The 19926-nt window shown below is 45.3% G+C and overlaps 1 protein-coding gene across 7 annotated transcripts in view; it reads left to right on the top strand.

The window, feature by feature from the left end:
• Positions 1 to 19926, top strand: part of Tnik (TRAF2 and NCK interacting kinase) — a 383659-nt gene that overhangs the window by 289386 nt on the left and 74347 nt on the right. For all 7 annotated transcript variants that reach the window (XM_058572271.1, XM_058572273.1, XM_058572272.1 and 4 more), the window contains exons 11-12: positions 924 to 990; positions 4268 to 4472. In XM_058572271.1, the coding sequence (XP_058428254.1) occupies positions 924 to 990; positions 4268 to 4472 (272 nt within the window). The remainder of the gene's footprint in view (positions 1 to 923; positions 991 to 4267; positions 4473 to 19926) is intronic.

Below are 19926 nucleotides of genomic sequence, written 5' to 3'. Positions count from 1 at the left end.
TTTCTTTTTCATGTGAATGTTAGTCACTGGGGACCGCTATTTAAGGTCAGCTGGGACAGTCTTGATGGCAGTTAATGCCAGGTACCTAAATCCAGTTGGTGGGAACTGCTGTATGACAAGTCAGGAGGCCTAGAGGACACCCTAGTCCTATGTTAGCCACAACTCTGTGGGCCTCAATTTACTTATACAGTCACACATCACGTGATGACAAGATGTATTTCTGAGAGTTGTCATTAAACGATGTCATCATTCAGCGAATATCATCCAGTATACTTATATAGACCAGGTGACATAGGTCAGTCACTGGACATGTTCTCTTGATGTAGTCAAGAGATGCAACAAACACAGGAGATGTCTGAGGCTACTGCCAGCATTACACAGCATATGTTGTTTTTTTATTTGTTTTGGGCTTTTTGTTTGTTTGTTGCAGTGCTGGGGATCAAATGGTAGACAAGTGCTCTACCACTGAGCTACACCCCCAACCTGGCATACTGCTTTATGGGAAATGTTTTTTTTTTTTTTTTAACGAGTGTCAGGAGAATACTCTAAAATAATGATAAAAAGCATAGTAGGCTGAATACATCAACCAGTACCATAGTTGTTTGTTATAATGATCAAGTGTGTGCACTGGAGGTCACTGGGTGGGCTGTACTTCTATACGACTGGCAGGGCAGTGGGCTTGTTGGCATCAGCATCACCACCAACGGGTGAGGCATGCTTGTGCTATGAAGTTAGGACAGCTCCCATGTCACTGGGTAGCATGATATTTTCAGTTTCATTATAATTTTACAGGACCGCTGTTGTGTACATGGTCTGTTGTTGACCAAGGTGGCATGATGTGAGTTATGACTGGACATGAATAGGGGTGGGTTCACTTGGCTGTCACCATCCTATGCACTGATGCACTATGAATCTCTCTTTAGATGAGACAGAGTATGAGTACAGCGGCAGTGAGGAGGAAGAAGAGGAGAACGATTCGGGAGAACCCAGGTATGAACTCGGAAGCCAGGCCTTCTGATTTCCACATTCTGAATTGTGTTTGTGTGCATTCACTTTCCTTTTGATTTATAGGTTCATTTTTAAGAATCCACCAAGGTGGTCTTATTTAATTTATTGCCTACAAACATAGCTCATTAATTTGGGGAAGTTTCCTTAGGCAGACTCTGAAGAAAATGTGGAAATCAGCATATTCTTTATCTTGTCCCCCAAGATTTATGGTCTCTATTCAAGATCTTGTTTCCTCACATATGCATCATGTAAAGTGGGTATTTATCTGGGTGATGCAGAACGAAAAGTACTTAAAACCGGGACTTTGGGGAGACCTAAATGATATTATCAGACTTGAGTTATTCAGTTCATTACCTTGTACTTTTGAGAAGGCCCCTGTCCTTGTCATATGCCTCAACATGCTCACTGCAGCCTAATCCAAGAGGAAATGATTTCCAAGAAATCAAATTACACTCTGGAGGTGAGCCCCAAGTGGAAGCTTCCATGCCAGTCTCATTGTCACACGTCAGGCCTGGAGTCAAGTGCTGCTTCACCTTCGCTGTCATCATCCCTACGTTGTGCATTCCACTTGACTTTGCTTCCAACTTTCTTCCAGTCTGTGTTTATAAATAATTAAGACTCGGGGGCTGGCACTGCCAGGATTTCTCTTTCGTAAGAGAATTCAGCTGGCAGAAGCTCAGCGAGGCAAGAGCCATGCATACCAGAGGGCTATGCACTATAAACGCAAAGTAAGCTCTATTGGCCCACACAGAGGGCCACCGGATGTAGGGGTCTCCAAACTGTAGCTATCCAAGGAGTGGATGCATTCAAAGGACCAATTCTTATATTGCTGACACCAAGCCTCCTGACCAGGAGCAGGGCTGTTGCAACTGGAATGAGCTGGATGTCTGTGTTCTCTTGAGCTAGCTCAGACCTGCGGCCCAGGAGCCTTGCTAAAAGGGCGAGACTGAACACACAGGGCCATCAGTTTTTCTCTCTTCACCTGCCATAGGATTTCTCAAGGTCCAACACGGAAGGAGAATTGTTTCCTTCCATCTGATACATAGCATGTCGGCCACCCCCACTTTAGCTACATAAAAATGAGGACTGTCAAGCAGTGACGTGGAAAACGAACATTCCTCTAAGGCAAAGGTCCAAATGCCCTGCTTTCTGAGAAATGCTAGGCTATTTTTTGAAAGCTTACCCAGATGGTCATATCAGCCCTCTGACCATTCTCTGAAGAACTGAGAAACCCCGTCTCTCCAGCACTTGCTAAGCTGTGCGTTAGGAGGCACTTAGTGATCCAACCAGCAATCATTTTAACATGTCATTATTTGGTACCCTGTGGAAGATGGTGTGCCAAGTCCTGTTTTTATGGATGCATCTAATTAATCTTCATGAAATCCTAAGAAATAGAAAAGGCAATGGTTATCTCATTTTAGAAATGAAGCGACAGCTCAAGGGTGGCAATCGGGTCACACACGGAGTTAATAATTGAGTCACTAATGCAGCTCAGGTCTCCTGACATTGATTCAACATTGATTAATATTAATGGGGCATCCTCCCGTACACGTGAGGTGAGATTCCCAAGCCCCATCCCCTCTGCACAGAGCAAGTGGCCTGTGCACAAAAGCACTATCATTTAGGGGTTTGTCTTAGAGTTTTACACAAAGGCAGTAAGTTTTATTGGAGGCTTGTTAATGGACTGTGGGATTGTCTGCGAAATATCACAAACAAAGCCTTTTTATGACATTTATGGCAGGATCTCACACAGCATGCTAACAACTCTCCTAAACCAAACCTTAATCTTGTCAGCTGCCACCAAAACTACATTCCTCATTCCAGTCCTCCTCACCACCACCACCAGCTGCCGAGACAAAACCTGCAAGTCATCCCTCCTTCCACACATCAGGGCTGTCTGGGGTCTCCATAACTCTATCCCCAAGCACTCTTCCAGCCTCCGTCCCTACTGCTCCTGTTCTGGTTGGAGCCCCGACGCAGAACCATTGCAGGAGTAGTCTTGCTGTTAGCTTCACAGACTGTGATCCACGCTGCAGCCATACAGGCCTGCTCCTGGGACTCCTCTCCTCAAAGCCTTTCCGTGCATGGCTCAATGGTCTACATGCTTTTGCACAATCTGCTTCTCTACGTCCTCGTGCCGTAATCCTCTCGCTTCCTCAGTTCTGAGAGAACCGGCTGGTGTTCAGTTCCTGGGAAAGGCCACACCTGTCCTAACCTGGGCTCTAAACTTGCTTTTGTTCTACTTGGGACACTCTTTCCCTTCATTGTGATTCCATAGAGCCTATTATAGTAGTGCCTGTCACATAGCAGGTGCTAGTAAATATGTTTAATGAGTTTATTTCAGGTGGAAGCTTCCAGAAAGATTTAAAGGGCTAAGTATGAAAAAAACAAAAGCCATTTTCCACCTTTCTGCTAGGCTGCGATGCAGAACCAGGGAGGCTAGAACTGTTAGCTGCTCCCTTGCAGTTAGATTGGGGTAGAGCAGACCCAGACTACCAGCAAACCAGCCAAATGCGTGAGTTCGTCCTCTTGCTCTCTCTGCTGTGTGCACATGCAAACACACGCAAACCACCTTCTTATGGATGAGGAAACTTTTGCTGAAACAGAATCTAGGAGTCAGTGATCTGGGTTGCGACTCCAGCTGCACACTCTGCCGACAGAACCAAGTCTCTTAACTACTGGATCGAGCTCCAAACTCCTTAGACTTTAGCAAACTTGAGTCCCATCCTGGCTCTGTGTTGACATGGCCTCCAGCCTTTTCCTTCCCTGACTGAGTCTTCACAGGAGCAGCCTGACCTCCGCCTCCTGGGGTTTGGTGTGAGTGGGAGGGTAGTGGTATGAGTGAGGGTGATCTGTGCTTGTCCAAGTGAGTGGTTGGTTCCCCTGTCTGCTCCAGAAGGTTCACTTTTCTTTGCTTTGTCTTCTCATAACATGGAGACAGCCAGCCTGGGGCCCAGGGCTTGCACACTCACTAGTCTTAAACAAATCTCTGCTACACCTCACAGTGAGGGAGTGGTGTCAACAGTCCTGGAGGAATGTGACATCCCTCTGGGGATGGAGATGGCAAATATATGTACCAGTCCCACTGCAAGAAGGCTAAACATGCCTCTCCTCCCCAGACCCCCATTTTGGAGGTAGATGATTGAACTATTGGAGAAACTAGGAGCCTGTGCTCTGGCCCTGCTGCCCTCCCCCAGGACCGACAGTAGCCATGGCCCCTGCCCCATGCAGAATCCTGATGACTCTTTCCTGCCCACAGCTCCATTCTGAACCTGCCAGGGGAGTCCACACTGCGACGGGACTTCCTGAGACTCCAACTGGCCAACAAGGAGCGTTCAGAGGCCTTGCGGCGACAGCAGCTGGAGCAGCAGCAGCGGGAGAACGAGGAGCACAAGCGGCAGCTGCTGGCAGAGCGCCAGAAGCGCATTGAGGAGCAGAAGGAGCAGCGCCGGCGGCTGGAGGAGGTGAGCATGCTGAAGGCCACCCTGCACCCTCTCCCAGCCGTGGCCACTCCCCGGGCTTCCACAGAGAGCCCAGATCTCACCCTCGAGGCTGGGGCCACTGCCTGGTTGGTGCACACACACCTTGACTGCAAAGGGGGGTGAGGCCTGAGTGCTCTCAGACCCAGAAGACGGATGTTGTGGTCACTGTAGACATGGGGGTGAAGGCCTCCACCCATTCAAGTCTTGCTCGGTATCACGTTCCTGGTGAGGCCTTCCTTGACCACCTTACTTAAATTGCACCTCACTCCCTGTGGCGTGTTCTATTCCCATCCCTGTTTACCTCACTCTGACCACCTTCAGACATGCTCTGTGTAAGTCTCTACCTTCCTGCTAGAATGTAAACTCCACAGACTTGATCTCTTATTCCCTCATTCCCTAATGTGCCTATAGAACCGTGCCCAGCACACAGTAGGTGCCTCATTAATATTTATGGAATGGATGAGTTATATAAGTATGATCAAGAGGTGGGATACAGGTGTTAACTAAACCACAGAGAATAGGCAAATAAGTGAGATGCCAAGTGTAGAAAAGCAGCGCCTGCCTATTGGTTCTCCTGTTAACCCTGGGAACAACATTTCGTGAGTCCTTCCCCACACCCTCCTTCAGGGCCTGTTCTTTAGCTGGTAGGCAAGGCCCACCTTCAGCAGCAGATGCTACTGTCAGCTGCATGGTAAACCACACTGCCGGCCACAGTCTCTTGCATGGCAGGTCCCCAGCGAGGCTCTGAACCTTGTGGTTCACACAGACCTTTATTCAGGTCTCCTTCCCAGAAGCTTTCCCACATCTCCAAGACCCCCATCCTCTCCAAGATAAATCAAAGCCTTTGGACATTTATGAAACTGAGAGTGCTGAGCTACTGGGGAAATTGGGCTGCAAATGAAAGGTTCACTAACTGCACAGTAATTGGGTAGTAATTTCACAGGTCTCCCAAACACCAGCTTCCACCTCATTAATAGGTTTACAATGGTCTACTTGTTTTGTCAGGTGGCCACTGTGGAGTTAGAGGGTGGTGAATTGCAGACACCAAGAGCAGATTGCTTTTTAAATGGTACATCAAGGTCCGGCCTCCCTTGTTTAAATCAGCGAGGGCCTCAGTTCTACTTTGCAGTAAATCCCATCAACCTCATTATGTCCCTGGAATATTAGTTTCAGACGAGCAACAATAATACCCAACAGCTGCAACTATTGAGTGATTTCTGTGTGCCAGTTATCAGGCAGGATGCTTTGCTTATGTCCTATATCTCATATCATTTTGCACATGTTCATTATCTGTGTGTAAAGTTCATATAGTTCTCATTTAACAAAGAGGAAACTGAGATTCAGGGAGGGGAAGTAACTGGTACCATATCACAGGGCTGGGAAGTGAAAGCAAGGATTTACACCCTGCGGTCCCTGGTCCCAGTGCAGGCCTTTCGAGTGTAGCTGTGTAATCAGAGCCTTGAACTGTGATCCTTAAAACTGGACCTTGAGGCTTTGGCAAGGAGCCAGTTTCTTTGCAATAGGCAAATAAAGCCCTTTGCAATCTAAGTTTATATTGTTGGTGTAAAGAATGCTAGCACATGTCGTGTTTGAAGTGTATCTGTTATCTGGTGTTCCAAGATTTATGATGCCAAAGGCAGAGGCACTGTGGTGCTGTGGGACAGACACCTTCCAAGGAGCAGGTGGGAGCAGGGTGAAGTGAGGCGTGGGCATGAGGCAGGTCTCAGAGGTGACGTGGATGGTACAGAAATGGGAGGCATCTGCATGACCTCTGGTTACCTCCCAGGCATAAGTGGAAATTCTCAGGCACTCGCAGATATCCTCAGGTTTTGTCTTTCAGCCCTCCCAGGCCATTTGTGATTTCTTGTCCTGGCCCCCCAGCCTGGGGCCACACCATTCCTTCAATCTCTCAGGCCACTCAAGGACCAGGACCTCTGCTGTTTAGACAAGGCCTCCTCCTTCAGACTTAGGACCAAACCCTGCCTTTCCTGCTGCTTTCCTGGTGGGGCTCCTTCCCTTCAAGTGCATTTCCCAGGCCCCACTGACTAGAGCAGCTCAACCCAGAAACCTTGTCCTTTGATTCTCCTGTCTGGCTACTTCACACATTAGTTTCAGGCTGTAGGACCTTATCATGCAACCCTAGAAAGTTCTCCCAATCATCCCTTAAAGCATTTAAGATTCTCAAGGATGCACGCAGTTATACAAATTCCCTTCTTTTTCCTTTTTAATTTTAACACACACTCTTGAACTTACATCCTCTCGATGGCTGCAGTCTCTTTTCAGAGGGCACATTGTTTCGTTCTGTTTTTATTTTTTAGATTTTCTTCCCCTCACACATGATGTGATTTGTTTTGCGCTTCATATGTTTATTTATTGAGTTAACTAGAATAGTCATTTCTAATGATTATGAAGCGCTGACCACGTGACAGGCACTCGGGTCCGTATGTTACATGAATTGTCTCATTTAATCCTCACAATAATCCCCAGTCTAAAGATAACGCGGCTGAGTCTTAGAGAGGTTAATAACTTGCTAAAGGTCATCCAGCTCAAGAAGAAACCAGGTTTCAAGTCCAGGGGATTGGACTGCAGAGTCTAAGCACCAAGTCACTGCCTGTGTCCTGCCTCTGCAGTGACAAACTGTCTTTGGTGCTTTCCCTGTTCTTTACCAGGCCTATTCTTCTGTCGTCTTTTTTGTTGGTTTGTTTAATCTCAGTACTGAGGATTGAACCCAGGGCCCCACACATACTAGAAAGCACTGTACCACTGCTATCCCCCAGCCCTTTTTATTTTTCATTTTGAGCCACGGTCCTGCTAAGTTGCCCAGGCTGGCCTTGAACTTGTGATCCTCCTCCCTCCTCCTCCTCCCAAATAGCTGGGATTACAGGCCTGTACTACCATGCCTGAGGTCTTCTACTCTGGACGTTTAGGGATTTTTGAGCAAGACCAAGGAAAGCAGGTACTCAGCTCTGAGCTGTGAGACCTCCTTTGTGGCTCTTCTTTTGTGGCATTTAATGGAGATTCTATCATGAATGCAATCAGAACTCAGCTCAGTGAGGCCCAGGCATCCGAAGGCACACCAAGATGTGGCTTGCACAGGAGGAGTCTTCACACATGAGGACATGACCCTCTGCTCCATGTGACAATGAGAATGAACCTTGAATTCTCACCAGAAACAGGAATACTTATGGACACAGGCATCAGCCTATACTAGCGTCATCTTTCTATCCTTTATCTTGGCCTAGAGCTCAGTAGAGCAGAATGAGAAACACTCGACACTCAGATGGTTATAAATTCTGAACCCTTAATGATGGCACTGTCTTCCACCAGGGACAGACCCTTCTCCTACACCCTACTCTTGCTGGATCCTATCAATGACTGCCATCCCAGCCAGGGTGAGCCCTTTGTGTATCCTGAGCAGGAACTTGGCTCACAAGGACACATAGAAAGAGCTAAAGTCCATGGTTCATCTTGAGAATTTAGCTTTCTTGGGGTCAGATGGACTTTTTTAGGCATCCTGAGAGAGAGAGAGAGAGAGAGAGAGAGAGAGAGAGAGAGAGAGAGAATACAGGTTCCAAATAAAGGCTACAGCCACCCCCTTTGGTCACAGGAGACTGTGTAGGAGGCCCTGCTTGTCCTTTGCTATTTATGGGTAATCATGTGGATCTGATTAGGTTAGTAATCAGTACCTGTATATTCTTGGAAGGACAGTGACTCTACACTGAATGGAGTCATTTATCAGCTTTATGAAAAGCACATGACTTCTGGCCAATTAGAAAGTGCAGACCATACTCAGGTGTTGGCCAGTGATAAGTTATAATTAATAACTTAAGTTCCAGGACTTGATTCAACTCAGCTAAGGTGAACAAGTTCATCAGTAGTGAGAAAAGACATAGATAACCTCCTCAACTTCCACTCAGTTCAGCAAGAATTTCCATTACTTAACTTAGATTTACAGCTTCTTTCATTATGTATCACAGAGTTAGTGTATGAGAATGGGGGCTCCGGTAACCGGCACCCATCATCCCAACTGCTCAGGAGGCAGAGGCAGAAGAATTGGAAGTTCAAGGCCAGCATGAGCAACTTCATTAGATCCTGTCTCAAAACAAAATATAAAAAGGACTGAGGATGCAGCTCAGTGGTATAGCACTTGCCAACATGTGTAAGCCCTCTGGGTTCAATCCCCAGTACTTGGGTTGGGATAGGGTGCTGAAGATATTACACCTCCTACTCTGGTTATCTCAGACTAATTTATGACAGATTCATGGTGATTTTTTACGCTGCTTAAGAATTCTGAGCCAGGCGCAGTGGCACATGCCTGTAATCCTAATGGCTCCTGAGGCTGAAGCAAGTGGATGGCAAGTTCAAAGCCAACCTCAGTGACTTAGTGAGGCCCTAAGCAACTTAGTGAGACCCTGTCTCAAAATAAAATAGAAAAAGTGCTGGGGATTGGCTCGTGGTTAAGTGCCCTGGTGTTCAATCCCTGGTACCAAAAAAATAAAAGAATTTTTATAGGATAATAGTGTTTTTATATTTTGTTTCAACTGTCTGAGAGCATTCTGTACCTTCATTTTAGGGGGATATCTTGAAGTTACAGGAAGGACCAAATTGACCTGAGGAGTACCAGCCTGCTTCACAATTTTATTTTTCAGAGAATTGAGTTGTTTTTCAAGCCATGAAGGTCTCATCTAGTGCCCTTCCAGACCTTGATAACATTGTCCAGTTGCAAAAGCAGCAGGTTTTTAGCTAAGAACTACTCTGCTGTTTGGTTCCATTACCTGAAAAAAACATTTAAAAGAAATACCACTATTATCTTGTGGAGCATGAATTTACAAAATAGTGCCTTACAGCCTAAAAATGTGAATTATAAATAAGTCTTGGTAACATTTAACTGTGAGTGAATAGGGGCTTTCAAGGACATTGGGCTCATTTGTTTTTTATAAGTGTAAGGTGGAATTGAAACCTTTTTCCTATGCCTGCAGGCAGTCATCCAGTAAATATTTAGTAAGCCCCTCTGCTGGGCAGGCCCCATGCCGGACACTTGGAATACAGACTGCCCTTAGGAACACCAGATCGGTGAGGAAGATAGGCAGTTAGTCCCAGAGCAGTCATTTATTGTCTTTATGGTGACCACAGTGGCAGAGAAGGCCTGCTAAGAGAGGACAGCACAGGGACAGTGAGTGGAGCCTGGCTTGCAGGTCAGATGGCCAGAGTCCTGCTAAGGAAGCTGAGCACAGACTGGGAAGATGTGAGGCAAGGAAACCCAGGCACAGCCCTGCAGGCCAGCTCAGTTACTTTTTTTTTTTTTTTTTTTTTTGGTACCAGGGATTGAACCCAGGCATGCTTAACCACTGAGCTATAAACCCAGCCCTTTTATAAATACCTTTATTTTATTTGTTTATTTTTTTTGTGGTGCTGGGGATCAAACCTAGTGCCTCATACATGCTAGGCAAGTGCTCTACCACTGAGCCATAATTCCAGTCCCCAGCCCTTTTATTATTATTATCGTTTTATTCTAAAACAGGGTCTTCTTACTAAGGTGCTAAGGCTGGCTTTGAACTTGGGATCTTCCTATTTCAGCCTTCTGAGTGCCTGAGATTACAGGTATATGCCACCCAGCCCAATTCTGCTACTTTTGAATTTTATTTTAAAAAGAGTGGGAAACCATTCAATCAATGGAATACAGTCACATCTACCTGTGGAAAGTGAAACCGTGACTACTGCAAGGAAAGCAATGGGAAGGAAGTGACCGTGGGTGGGGAGATGAGTTAGTCTAGAGAGGGGTGCTGCTCTGCGCGGCTGGTGGTAGAGTGGGGATTGAGGCAGCTCTGGCCTGTGGAACATGCAGGACGTGATGACGGATAAATCCTCAGATGAAGGAGAGCGAATAGTGGCAGAAGGTTCCCCCATGTTGGACTGGGCCATGTGGGTGGGAGAAGAAGAGAAAGACCAGTTCAGACGTAATGAGACTGAGACACGTATGAGCTTGCCCGTGGTGATGCCCAGGATGCAGTTGGTTTAGGGAGATACAACCACCCAAGAAGGACTGGGATGAAAGTACGGGAAGAGTTGGTTGATGGTAATACAGGTATACATTGAGAAGTGGACAGAATCTGGGCCTAAGCTCTAGGAACTCAGAACAGAGGAAGAAAAGCCAGTAAAGAAAACTGATAAGGAAATGGAAGGCACACCAGGAGAGTTCCGTGCTGTTGAAGCAAAGAAAATTGAGGTTTCAGCATGAGGATGAGTTGAAGGGGCCAGCTCTGCAGAATGCCACCCAAAGACCAAGTAAGACAGCAGCACCCTTTGGTTTCAGTGACAATGACGAAATTTAACATGTAGTTTCTGTGTAGTGCTCTCTAGAAAATGCTGTCATTTCCTCTCTGTGGGAAGGGGAGCAGCCTCTCAGGCAATGAAAGTTGTCAGTTTGAACCTGAGGGCACTGTGTTCTTGGCCTGGCCATCTTCTTCCATCCCCACTTCCTGTGCCAAGCTTATGTCTACCACCAAAGCCATCCTGAGGATTATCCAGGAAAATGGAAAGAACTTTATCCACTGCCAAGAGCTGGACGGATTATTTTAGTCAGCTTTTTCGCTGCTGTGACTAAAGGCTCTGACCAGAACAACTGTAAGGAGGAAAAGTTTATTTGAAGGCTCACGATTTCAGAGATCTAAGTCTAGAGAAGGTCAGCTCCATTCCTCGGGGCTCAGGGTGAGGATGAACATCATGGCAGAAGAGTGTGGCAAAAGGAAACAGCTCACATCATGGTAATCATATAGCAGAGAGAGACTTCAGCTCTGGATACAGAATATATACCCCATAGCCACGCCCCCAATTAGCCACTTCCTCCAACCACCTGCCTCTCATTACCACTCAGTTAATCTGATCAGGGATTAATTCACTGATTGGGTTAAGAGTCTCACAATCGAATCATTTCTCCTCTGAAAATTCTTGCATTCTCACACATGAACTTTTGGGGAACACCTCACATCCAACCCATAACACAGATCTTACTTTTAAAGGATGTGTCTAATCCAGCCCAAAAGTTGCTAAGGACTTTTGGAGACCTTTGGTGGCTAGGTGCTTCTCCGTTTGTCATCAGCTTTTGCTCATGTTCTCTAGCATTTGCTTTGCACTTGGGGTAACCGGATGGTCTCACAGAAGCTATCCAGCTGGAGGCCAGACCCAGAGAAGTCACCAGAGTAAACAGGTGTTTGCTGAACCTAAGTAATTTCTCCCAGGTGCTCTGAGACAACCCCCCCGACCACCGTCCCCACCAAAAAGTAGAAGAGCAGAGGGCAGTTACACATCTGTTGAAGAGTCACCATGCAGGACACATGTTGAAGCTCTAAAACTTCTTGGACAACAGGATGTAGATTAAAATATGTTGGAAGGAAAGTAGGATTTTGTTTATGAGCAGCAATGATAGACCCCAAGACTGCCAAGGACCAGTCCCAGCTTTCTTCCTTAGATGTGTGATTCTGGGTATATCCGTTCACATTCCTTACCTCAGTTTCCCCATTTGGAAACCTGGGAATGACAATAGCATTTGCTTTATGAGGCCAAGAGGAAGCATAACTGAGGTTGTTCATAGAAAGCCTCAGAACCTCAGCATACATACTGAAGTTGCTATAGTTACTGACATGGGTAGCTTAGACTAAAATCAAGAGGAATGAGTTTTCAAAGTTTGAGCTCCTGTATGTGCTGAAATGCAGAATTCTTGAATTCATTAAAAGACGTTTACCAATAGGTAAACGTCTTTTAATGTTTTAGGAAGAATATTGTTACAATACTAAGAGGAATTAAGTTATGTCATTAAGAGAAAAAAATATCTAATAGTTTTTAAATGGCTAGCTGGTAGGTTAGTGCAGAAGTAAAGTTCATCAGCACTGTAGGCCAGGAGGCCAAACTTTAATCCTAGCTATGTGGTCTTGGGAAAACTTCTCAACCTTGCTGCACCTCACCTTCCTTACATGTACATACAGTACAGTGATATTTAGTTTTCAGGATTTATATATATATATATAAAATATTTGATACTGGGGATTGAACCCCAGGGGCATTTTACCACTGAGCCACATCCCCAGGCCTTTTTTGCATTTTATTTAGGGTCTCACTGAGTTGCTTAGGGCCTTACTAAGTTTGCTGAAGCTGGTTTTGAACTCATGATCCTCCTGCCTCAGCCTCCCAAGCCACTGGGATTACAGGTGTGTGCCATTGTGCCCAGCTCCAGGATAATTTTGAGAAGCAAATAAACCATATGCATAGTAACCTGGCACAATGCCCGACACAAGAAATGGATTGATTTTGCTAGGTGAATATTTTGTTATTTTGGAAACAATAATTGCAAAGTATTATTAGTTTTTATCTTAACAATTCTGTGTAGACAGCATTTTTCTATTCCCTGCTTTCCTTAATGCCCTAACATACCTTCCCTGGTTACTGTAAAACCTGGACTTTCCATCTTCTTTTGAGGGACTGAGAGCAGCCCTTCCTTTGTGTCTTGCTCGTCTGTCTGTCTGCTGTTCGTTTTGCCAGCATCCCCATCCTTGCCTGTGGTTGCACCCCGCTTAGCAGGGCCAGCTGCCACCTTGGGAAGTCAGCTCTTCCCAGGGAAGCCCAGAGGACTTCCCCTGGAGATACTCTGCCTCTTACTGGATGCTCTCTCCAGTGCGTCTTGCCATCATTTCCAACATGTGTAATTATGATCCCGTTATTGCCACCAAATGGCTACACGAAGTCTCATCTCCTACCAGTATCTAAACAAACCCCAAAAGAAGATACGAGATCTTATGCAGTCTGAATAGTCAGTTTTGAGGGCACTAGGGATACAGCACCTCCAGAGTGATCCTTTCACCAGGAAGGTGGGCACCAGGCAGTCCAGTCAGAGATTACCTGGGTTTCAATCCTAGCTCTGCCACTTACTGCCTTTGTCATTTTGAGCCAGGCATAACTTCTTTATGTCTAAGTTTGCCCATTTATAAAATAGGCTAGTAATAACAGATAATGAGTTAATATATACAGAGCATTTAGGATAGTACCTGGCACCTGGTAAATACCTAAATAAGTTCAAGAAGAGTATAGCACATGAAGGGAAGAATCTTTACTTCCCATTACCAGCCTGGTTGTTCCTATTCTACATCTTCTCTTTCCAGGGTGAGGGTTCCCAGTAGCATGCAGTCTGAGCATGCTCAGTAGGCAAAGCAGGAAATAGGAAAATCAGTGTAGCTTTTCACCCGTGCTGCTTTTCCACCTGTTGGACACACGCCAAGGCCCTCAACCAGAAGAAAGCACTGTGAGGATAATTCCACTTCAGAACCTGGAGTGTTAATTCATTGGCACTGCTGAGAAGCAGCCTTTATGTCACTTAATCATTAACTCTAGGCATCCCAGTATGTCCTGTGAGCTGTGGCCGGCTGGTTAGGGGCAGAGTGGCCTTTTGTTCCTAGACATTATTAGCATCAGCCCAAAGCCGGATGGCTTCCTTGCTGGGCTTTTGCTCTGTTATTTCAGTAGCTGAACAGAAATTAGGAAACCACCAGGAGCCAGGCTGGCAAAGTGGATGCTCATTGTCTGGGACGGGGCCTGCCCACAGCTTCTGACAGTCGTCACAGTCACATGAATGTCTGAATCACACTCGTGCTTCAGGAAGGCATGCTGTCTGTGTGGACATAAGGAACCCTGCTTCCCAGCAGATCCCAGAGGGGCTTTTTGTCCTCACTTGCCTGCCCTGCAACAGGAGGTGTGGCCTTGTCTGCCCATCCCGGGATCCCACCAAACTGAGGAAGTTGGGTTGAAATTCCTACACCGCAGTTTAAAATGCTGCTAAGATTTGAAGTCCTTGTGCCTAGACCTCTTCCTATATTTTTAAGGAATGAGAAAGCATTTTATACTCAAAGCATTTCAGACTGGTCCCCTAGAGTTAGGCAGCTGCTGCCCTCCCCCCTCTCCAGGATGCCTCCCGTGGATGTAGGGTGTGTTTCCAGTGCCCACTGGTCACCACACACCTGCCTTCCAAGGCCCAGGGTCTTCATGGAGCCTCTTTTATTAGATCTAGTCTATGTTTCTGGTGTTCCACGGTTGTCCTTCTTATTTCTAACCACAGAACTATGACAACAAAATAGTTTCACTCAAAGTATTGTTTCACATGACATTTAAATTGAATTGTTTTCATCTCAACTCTTGTTTTCAGGGAGTAGTTTTATAGAATCATAGATCCTATGAAACATAAGGGACTTCAAAAGTGATCTGAACCAATTCTTCTCTGAAAGCAAGAATCTCTTTGAGACACAGTATTCTTCAAACAGGGTCATTTCACCTGTTTGGCATATCTTGCCTTACAAATCCATGGACTTGATATGGCACCTCCTATTTTTGAACAACTCTTCTAATATTAGAAAATGTATCTTGTTATTGATTGAAGTCCTTGTGATAGCTCTGCATTGGTGCCAATTATGCCAAATAAACTAAAATGCCTTCCACATCATTCTTTGAAATGTTTTAGGGTAATAATCCTATTCTTCTCCAAACGTCAACCCGTTTCTTTCTAAATATGATATAATTTAACATAGTCGGTATCATCTCAGGTGTGCTGGAGTGGCCCTCTCTTTAATAAACTGGCTTTATAATATGCGTAATAACACTCAGCATGCATCATAACACTGTGCATCTGAGGCTCTGCAATAGTCAGCTGTCCTGTTTCTGTGGCAAAATACCCGAGAAAAACAACTTAAAGAACGAAAGGTTTATTTTGGCTCACAGTTTTAGAGTTTTCTATCCATGGTTATCTGGCTCCACTCTTAGGGGCCTATGGTGAGGCAGAACATCACAGCAGAGAGCCTGTGGTGGAGCAAAGCCACTTACCTAATGATTGCCAAGAAGCAGAGAGAGAGAGAAGGGGGGGAAAAAGGCTGAGATCCTCCAAGGTTATGCCCCTGATGACCTACTTCTTCCAACAAGGCCCTACCTCCTTGAGTTTCCACCACCTCCCAAAAGCTGGGGACCAAGCCTTCAACCCATGAGCCTTTGGGAGGACATTCTAGATCCAAGCTATAACAGGGGCTCATTCAAAGGCTTTGGAATCATGACAGAAGGAATTTGAGGCTTTCGACTGCACCTGACTTGTGCACTTTCCTGCAGAGCCATCAGTACTAGGTATGACCATTGTGCTATTTTTGTCCCTCTCTGTGATGCCCAGGAAAATCCAAGTAGCTGTTCTCCTTGGGGAAACAGAGGCTCAGAGATGCTAAGGAGTTTGTGACTAATCACGTGGACTAGCATCCATAGAAAAGCAGGACAGAATTCTTCATTAAGACAGCCCAAGGCTCAGGCGGCTAACACCTTTGTCTCTCTTTCTTGGTGCACAGAGACTGACTTGTGCATGTGTGTGGGCTGTGGGGCTGCCTGTGCATCAAAAGTTACCCTGGGAGTGCAAAGAAAAGGCTTCGTTTAGGCAGCTAATTATAGTAGATACAGAGAGAAAGGAATGACATCTATCTAGCCTGTCTAGCTTTACTGTGTTCTCTGGTTGTTTCTGTGAAGAAATGAGAGGGTACAGTGAAATCAGAGAGAGAAAATGGCCACTTGAAAAAGCAAAAAATCATCCTTCACTTTGGATATGCAGATGCCTCAACCTACTTCTTGCAAATCCATGGTGGCGGCACAGCCAGAGCCAGACACAGAGTACATCCTGGCTTAGCCCTTACCAACTGGGAAACATACTGGCCTGAGTGTGCCTTGATTTCCCTTTCTGTCAAATGGGAGTGATAACATGGTAGTATCTGTCCCAAAGTGCTGTGGTGGGAATTAAATGTGCTAATAGGAATAAGGGCTCAGAACCATCATAGGAAGCTCTGTCTGTTTGTTCTTGCTCACAATGATGATTATTATCTTATTATTATCTTTATTTATTTCATTTATTATGTTGCTGTGTAATGAATTTAGAGGATGACTGCTTTATCATTCTCATGTCTTACTAAAATAGATGATTTGGAATCCCAGTTTTGGTTACAAGGAATCATGTCCTTGCCTTGCAGTAGTTGGTTTGCAATGGTCTTTCCAAAGCTGCAACTTTAGCAACTGGTAAATGGACAAATGAAGTGCCCAGAAGTTTGAATACCTCATGTCACACATACAGCTCCTGTGCAACTTGTATGGACTCATCCGGTTTAAAGCGAGGGGCATGTGTGATGTGCAGTCCATTCAAAAGCCCACACTGGGTCCTTTCATTCCTAGTGCCTTTGAACAGAGCCCCTGTGTTCACGGGATGGTTTGAGGTACTTCCCAAGGAGCCTGACTTGATGCTGCATAGGCTGCTTTCCTGTCCTCTGGAGGCCAAGCCAGGTCTTCCACACTCACAGTAGGGTCCCTTTTTCACCATTTCCGGGAGGTCACCCAACCTGAAAAACAAGAGAAGCTCCCAAATGCAACTCAGAATTCTGCTTTTTCTCACTTCTTATTCTGAATTGCTAGTAGAATTTTGCTTTGTGAGGTAGCACATCCTTGCTCAGGCTCTTGGAATAAATACAAGGTTACCTGATGTGACCCCCTCATGGAAAGTGTGGGTGGAGGTGACTTATTCAAGGTCATAAAACATTCCCTCATTTATTAAACAAATATTTGGAGAGCACACTGCTATGTGGTCTTCAGTGTTCACCTTAGTGGCTGTGCAGGACCAGAATCTAGTCTGTTTCTCATCACACATTCTTCCCCTCAGTCCTATTAACTACCGCCTTCTGCCCTCTTGCAATGACATGTGACACTGCAGCTATCAGATGTTCATTCTCAAATGTAGATGTTACCTCTCAGTCCAGATATCAGAAATGCGGTGTATGTAAAAGACAGGCCCAGGGCAAAGGTTTCTTTTTCTTCTATTTGTTTATATCTTTCTTTATGACTCTTCATCATTCTGTGTTTTAGTCATATTTTTGATCGCTGCAACCAAGAGATATGACAAGAACAATTAGAGGAGGAAAAAATTATTGGGGACTCATGGTTTCAGAGGTCTCAGTCCACAGACAGCTGACTTCATTTGTCAGGGCCTGAGATGAGGCAGATCATCATGGCAGAAGTGTGTGGCAGAGCAAAGCAGCTGGGAACATGGCACCAGGAAGTGGAGAGAGATCCCCTCAACAAGGACAAAATGTATACCCCCAAGGGTACCCAAGTAACCACCTTCTCCAGCCACACTCTATCTGCCTTCAATTGCCACTTAGTTAATCCCTGTCAGGGGATTAATACACTGATTAGGTTAAGGCTATAGCCCAATCATTTCACCTCTAAACTCTCCTGCATTTCCTCACATATGAGCTTTTGGGGATCACCTCATATCTAAACCATAACATCCTGAAAAGAGGACTTAAGGCAGCCTACAGAATTTACTCCAGCCACTGTGCACAAAACACATGAGGAAAGAAAGTAGAAAGGAACATAAAGTAGGAAAGAAAATAAAATGAAAGCAGGAGCAGGGTGGGCTCACAGCATGCCTGCATGACATGGTGTCCAGTGCAGTTGCCTGAGGTGGCCCCAGTCCAACTCTGAGAGTCTTAGCACCGGAGAAAAGAGGCAAACTCAAGCAGCCCGGAGTTGGGAGTTGTGCTGTCCATCAGAGAAGAGCAAACCAGTCACTCAGGGCGGTTTTCTGGGGCCACTGAAAGCCTGCACACTTGTCCAGGAGTGGTTGGGTGGATTCTGCTTTGAAGGCTCGGGATAATATTCCTGCCATAAACACAGTAATTACTCATATTCAGCTATTCCAATGACATTGTAAAATGCCATTTTATGGCACTACAGTTCATCAAAATCACTCTTCCAAGAACTAGAGCACCCTGGTGCAGGCGCACACCTTTCTGCTGATCTAAAGTCACCCAAGAAGGGCATTACAACAGGAAAGGAGGACCGTTTCGCAGCTTTGGTGATGAACATCCGTGAGAGCGATTTCTTACAACCAGGCCTTTGATAAGAATGTTAGGACTTAAGGGTTGAGGCGGTATTCTCTGGCAAGAATTTAAAGAGCAAAAATGCTGCAGGGTCAACTTGGGATAGATGTGTTACTTTTGAAGGTCCCCTGAGCAGGGAGACAGGATTAATATTTCCTCATTACAATTAACTAACCTGTTCACTTGATAGTACAGACCACAGCCTCCACCTGGAGGTATCCCAAGGGGAACATCCATGGGGAGAAATCATAATTTCCCCAAAAAAAGTCATTCTTGGGGGACACTAACTGAAGACAACAGGTGCTAAAAGATCCTACAGACCTACTCCATAGAGTAAGGCAACAGCCATTTTAACCTAAAAAAACAATTACAGGATGGATTCTATCAATCATCCCCCAAACAGGCAAACATACTTAGAAATTTATAAGAGCCCACCAAATGGCTAATTTTAAGGGATATCCCTTTTGACAGTGCCTCCAAGAAGATTTAGATGAAAATAAACTTCTCAGCCATGGAGAATCTATCAAGAGAAATTGACAGAAGGACCACTATAAATGTTATGCATCATTTGAATATAATCTAAAAATACTGTTTGAGTCTTCCCTGCCCCATTCGTTCCAGCTTAGACTCTTATTCCCTTATTTTATCTTTCTATCTTTCTTTAAGATGGCAAAGAGGTACCTTGCCAGCACTAGTTATAGGTGACTATCTTTTTAGATAAATATTCTCATGTCCTATATGTACTCATCATAAAAGGATGTTCTGGCCAGTAAGGGCTAAGGAAGGGCATAAAAAGGCAAGGACCTGGTCCCAAGCTCTGCAGGCTGTTGTTTATCTAGTGCAGTACTCAATACGGCAAACATCAGTGACGTCAGCCCAGAGTGAGAAATCATGGGAGATAAAACCTGAAATGGAGACACCTTTCAACCTAGATTGTGAAGTTGGTAATATTGTGATATAAACTGTAAGTATTGATTGGATGAAAAGTGCCACAAAAAATGTAAGGGGATACTCACATCCTCTGGGGCCCCAAGTTTCTTAACTTTGTTCAGTTCAACAAACCTTGATGTATAGCCAAGCCCTGTGCGAGAGGTGGAGGGTTAAGAGAGAATCAAGCATGAGCCTTGTCCTCAAGGAGCTGCTTCAAACAAGAGTCATTGGAGCTCTGTAACAGTGCCTGCTTGGAGCCCTGGTCTTTCTTTGACATGTTTTGATATGTCCCCTCAAAATCCCCATGCCCAGGAGGAGAGAGAGCAAACATCTTTCCAGGAAAGACACCAACATTGAGACACAGCAGCTGGAAATTGGCAGGGTGCCCTTAGAAGACTGAGGAAGTAATTTATTTTTCCAGCTTCGCCACAAGAACTGAAGCCCGGGCATATGCCTCCATGTGTCAGCAGTGGCTGATCGGAGTGAGATCATTCTTAATTATTAGTCACTTTTGCATGTCTTCCTCCAAAACTGTGGAGTACTTGGGAAGGCAGACCCTCTTGAGTTGGAAT

The sequence above is a fragment of the Marmota monax genome, unplaced genomic scaffold (assembly GCF_021218885.2).
Source record: "Marmota monax isolate L192 unplaced genomic scaffold, Marmota_monax_Labrador192_F-V1.1 WCK01_AAM20220418_F8-fsc00110, whole genome shotgun sequence".
Lineage (NCBI taxonomy): Eukaryota > Metazoa > Chordata > Mammalia > Rodentia > Sciuridae > Marmota > Marmota monax.
The sequence above is the reverse complement of the archived record's forward strand: the minus strand, read 5'-3'. Positions and strand labels throughout refer to the sequence as shown.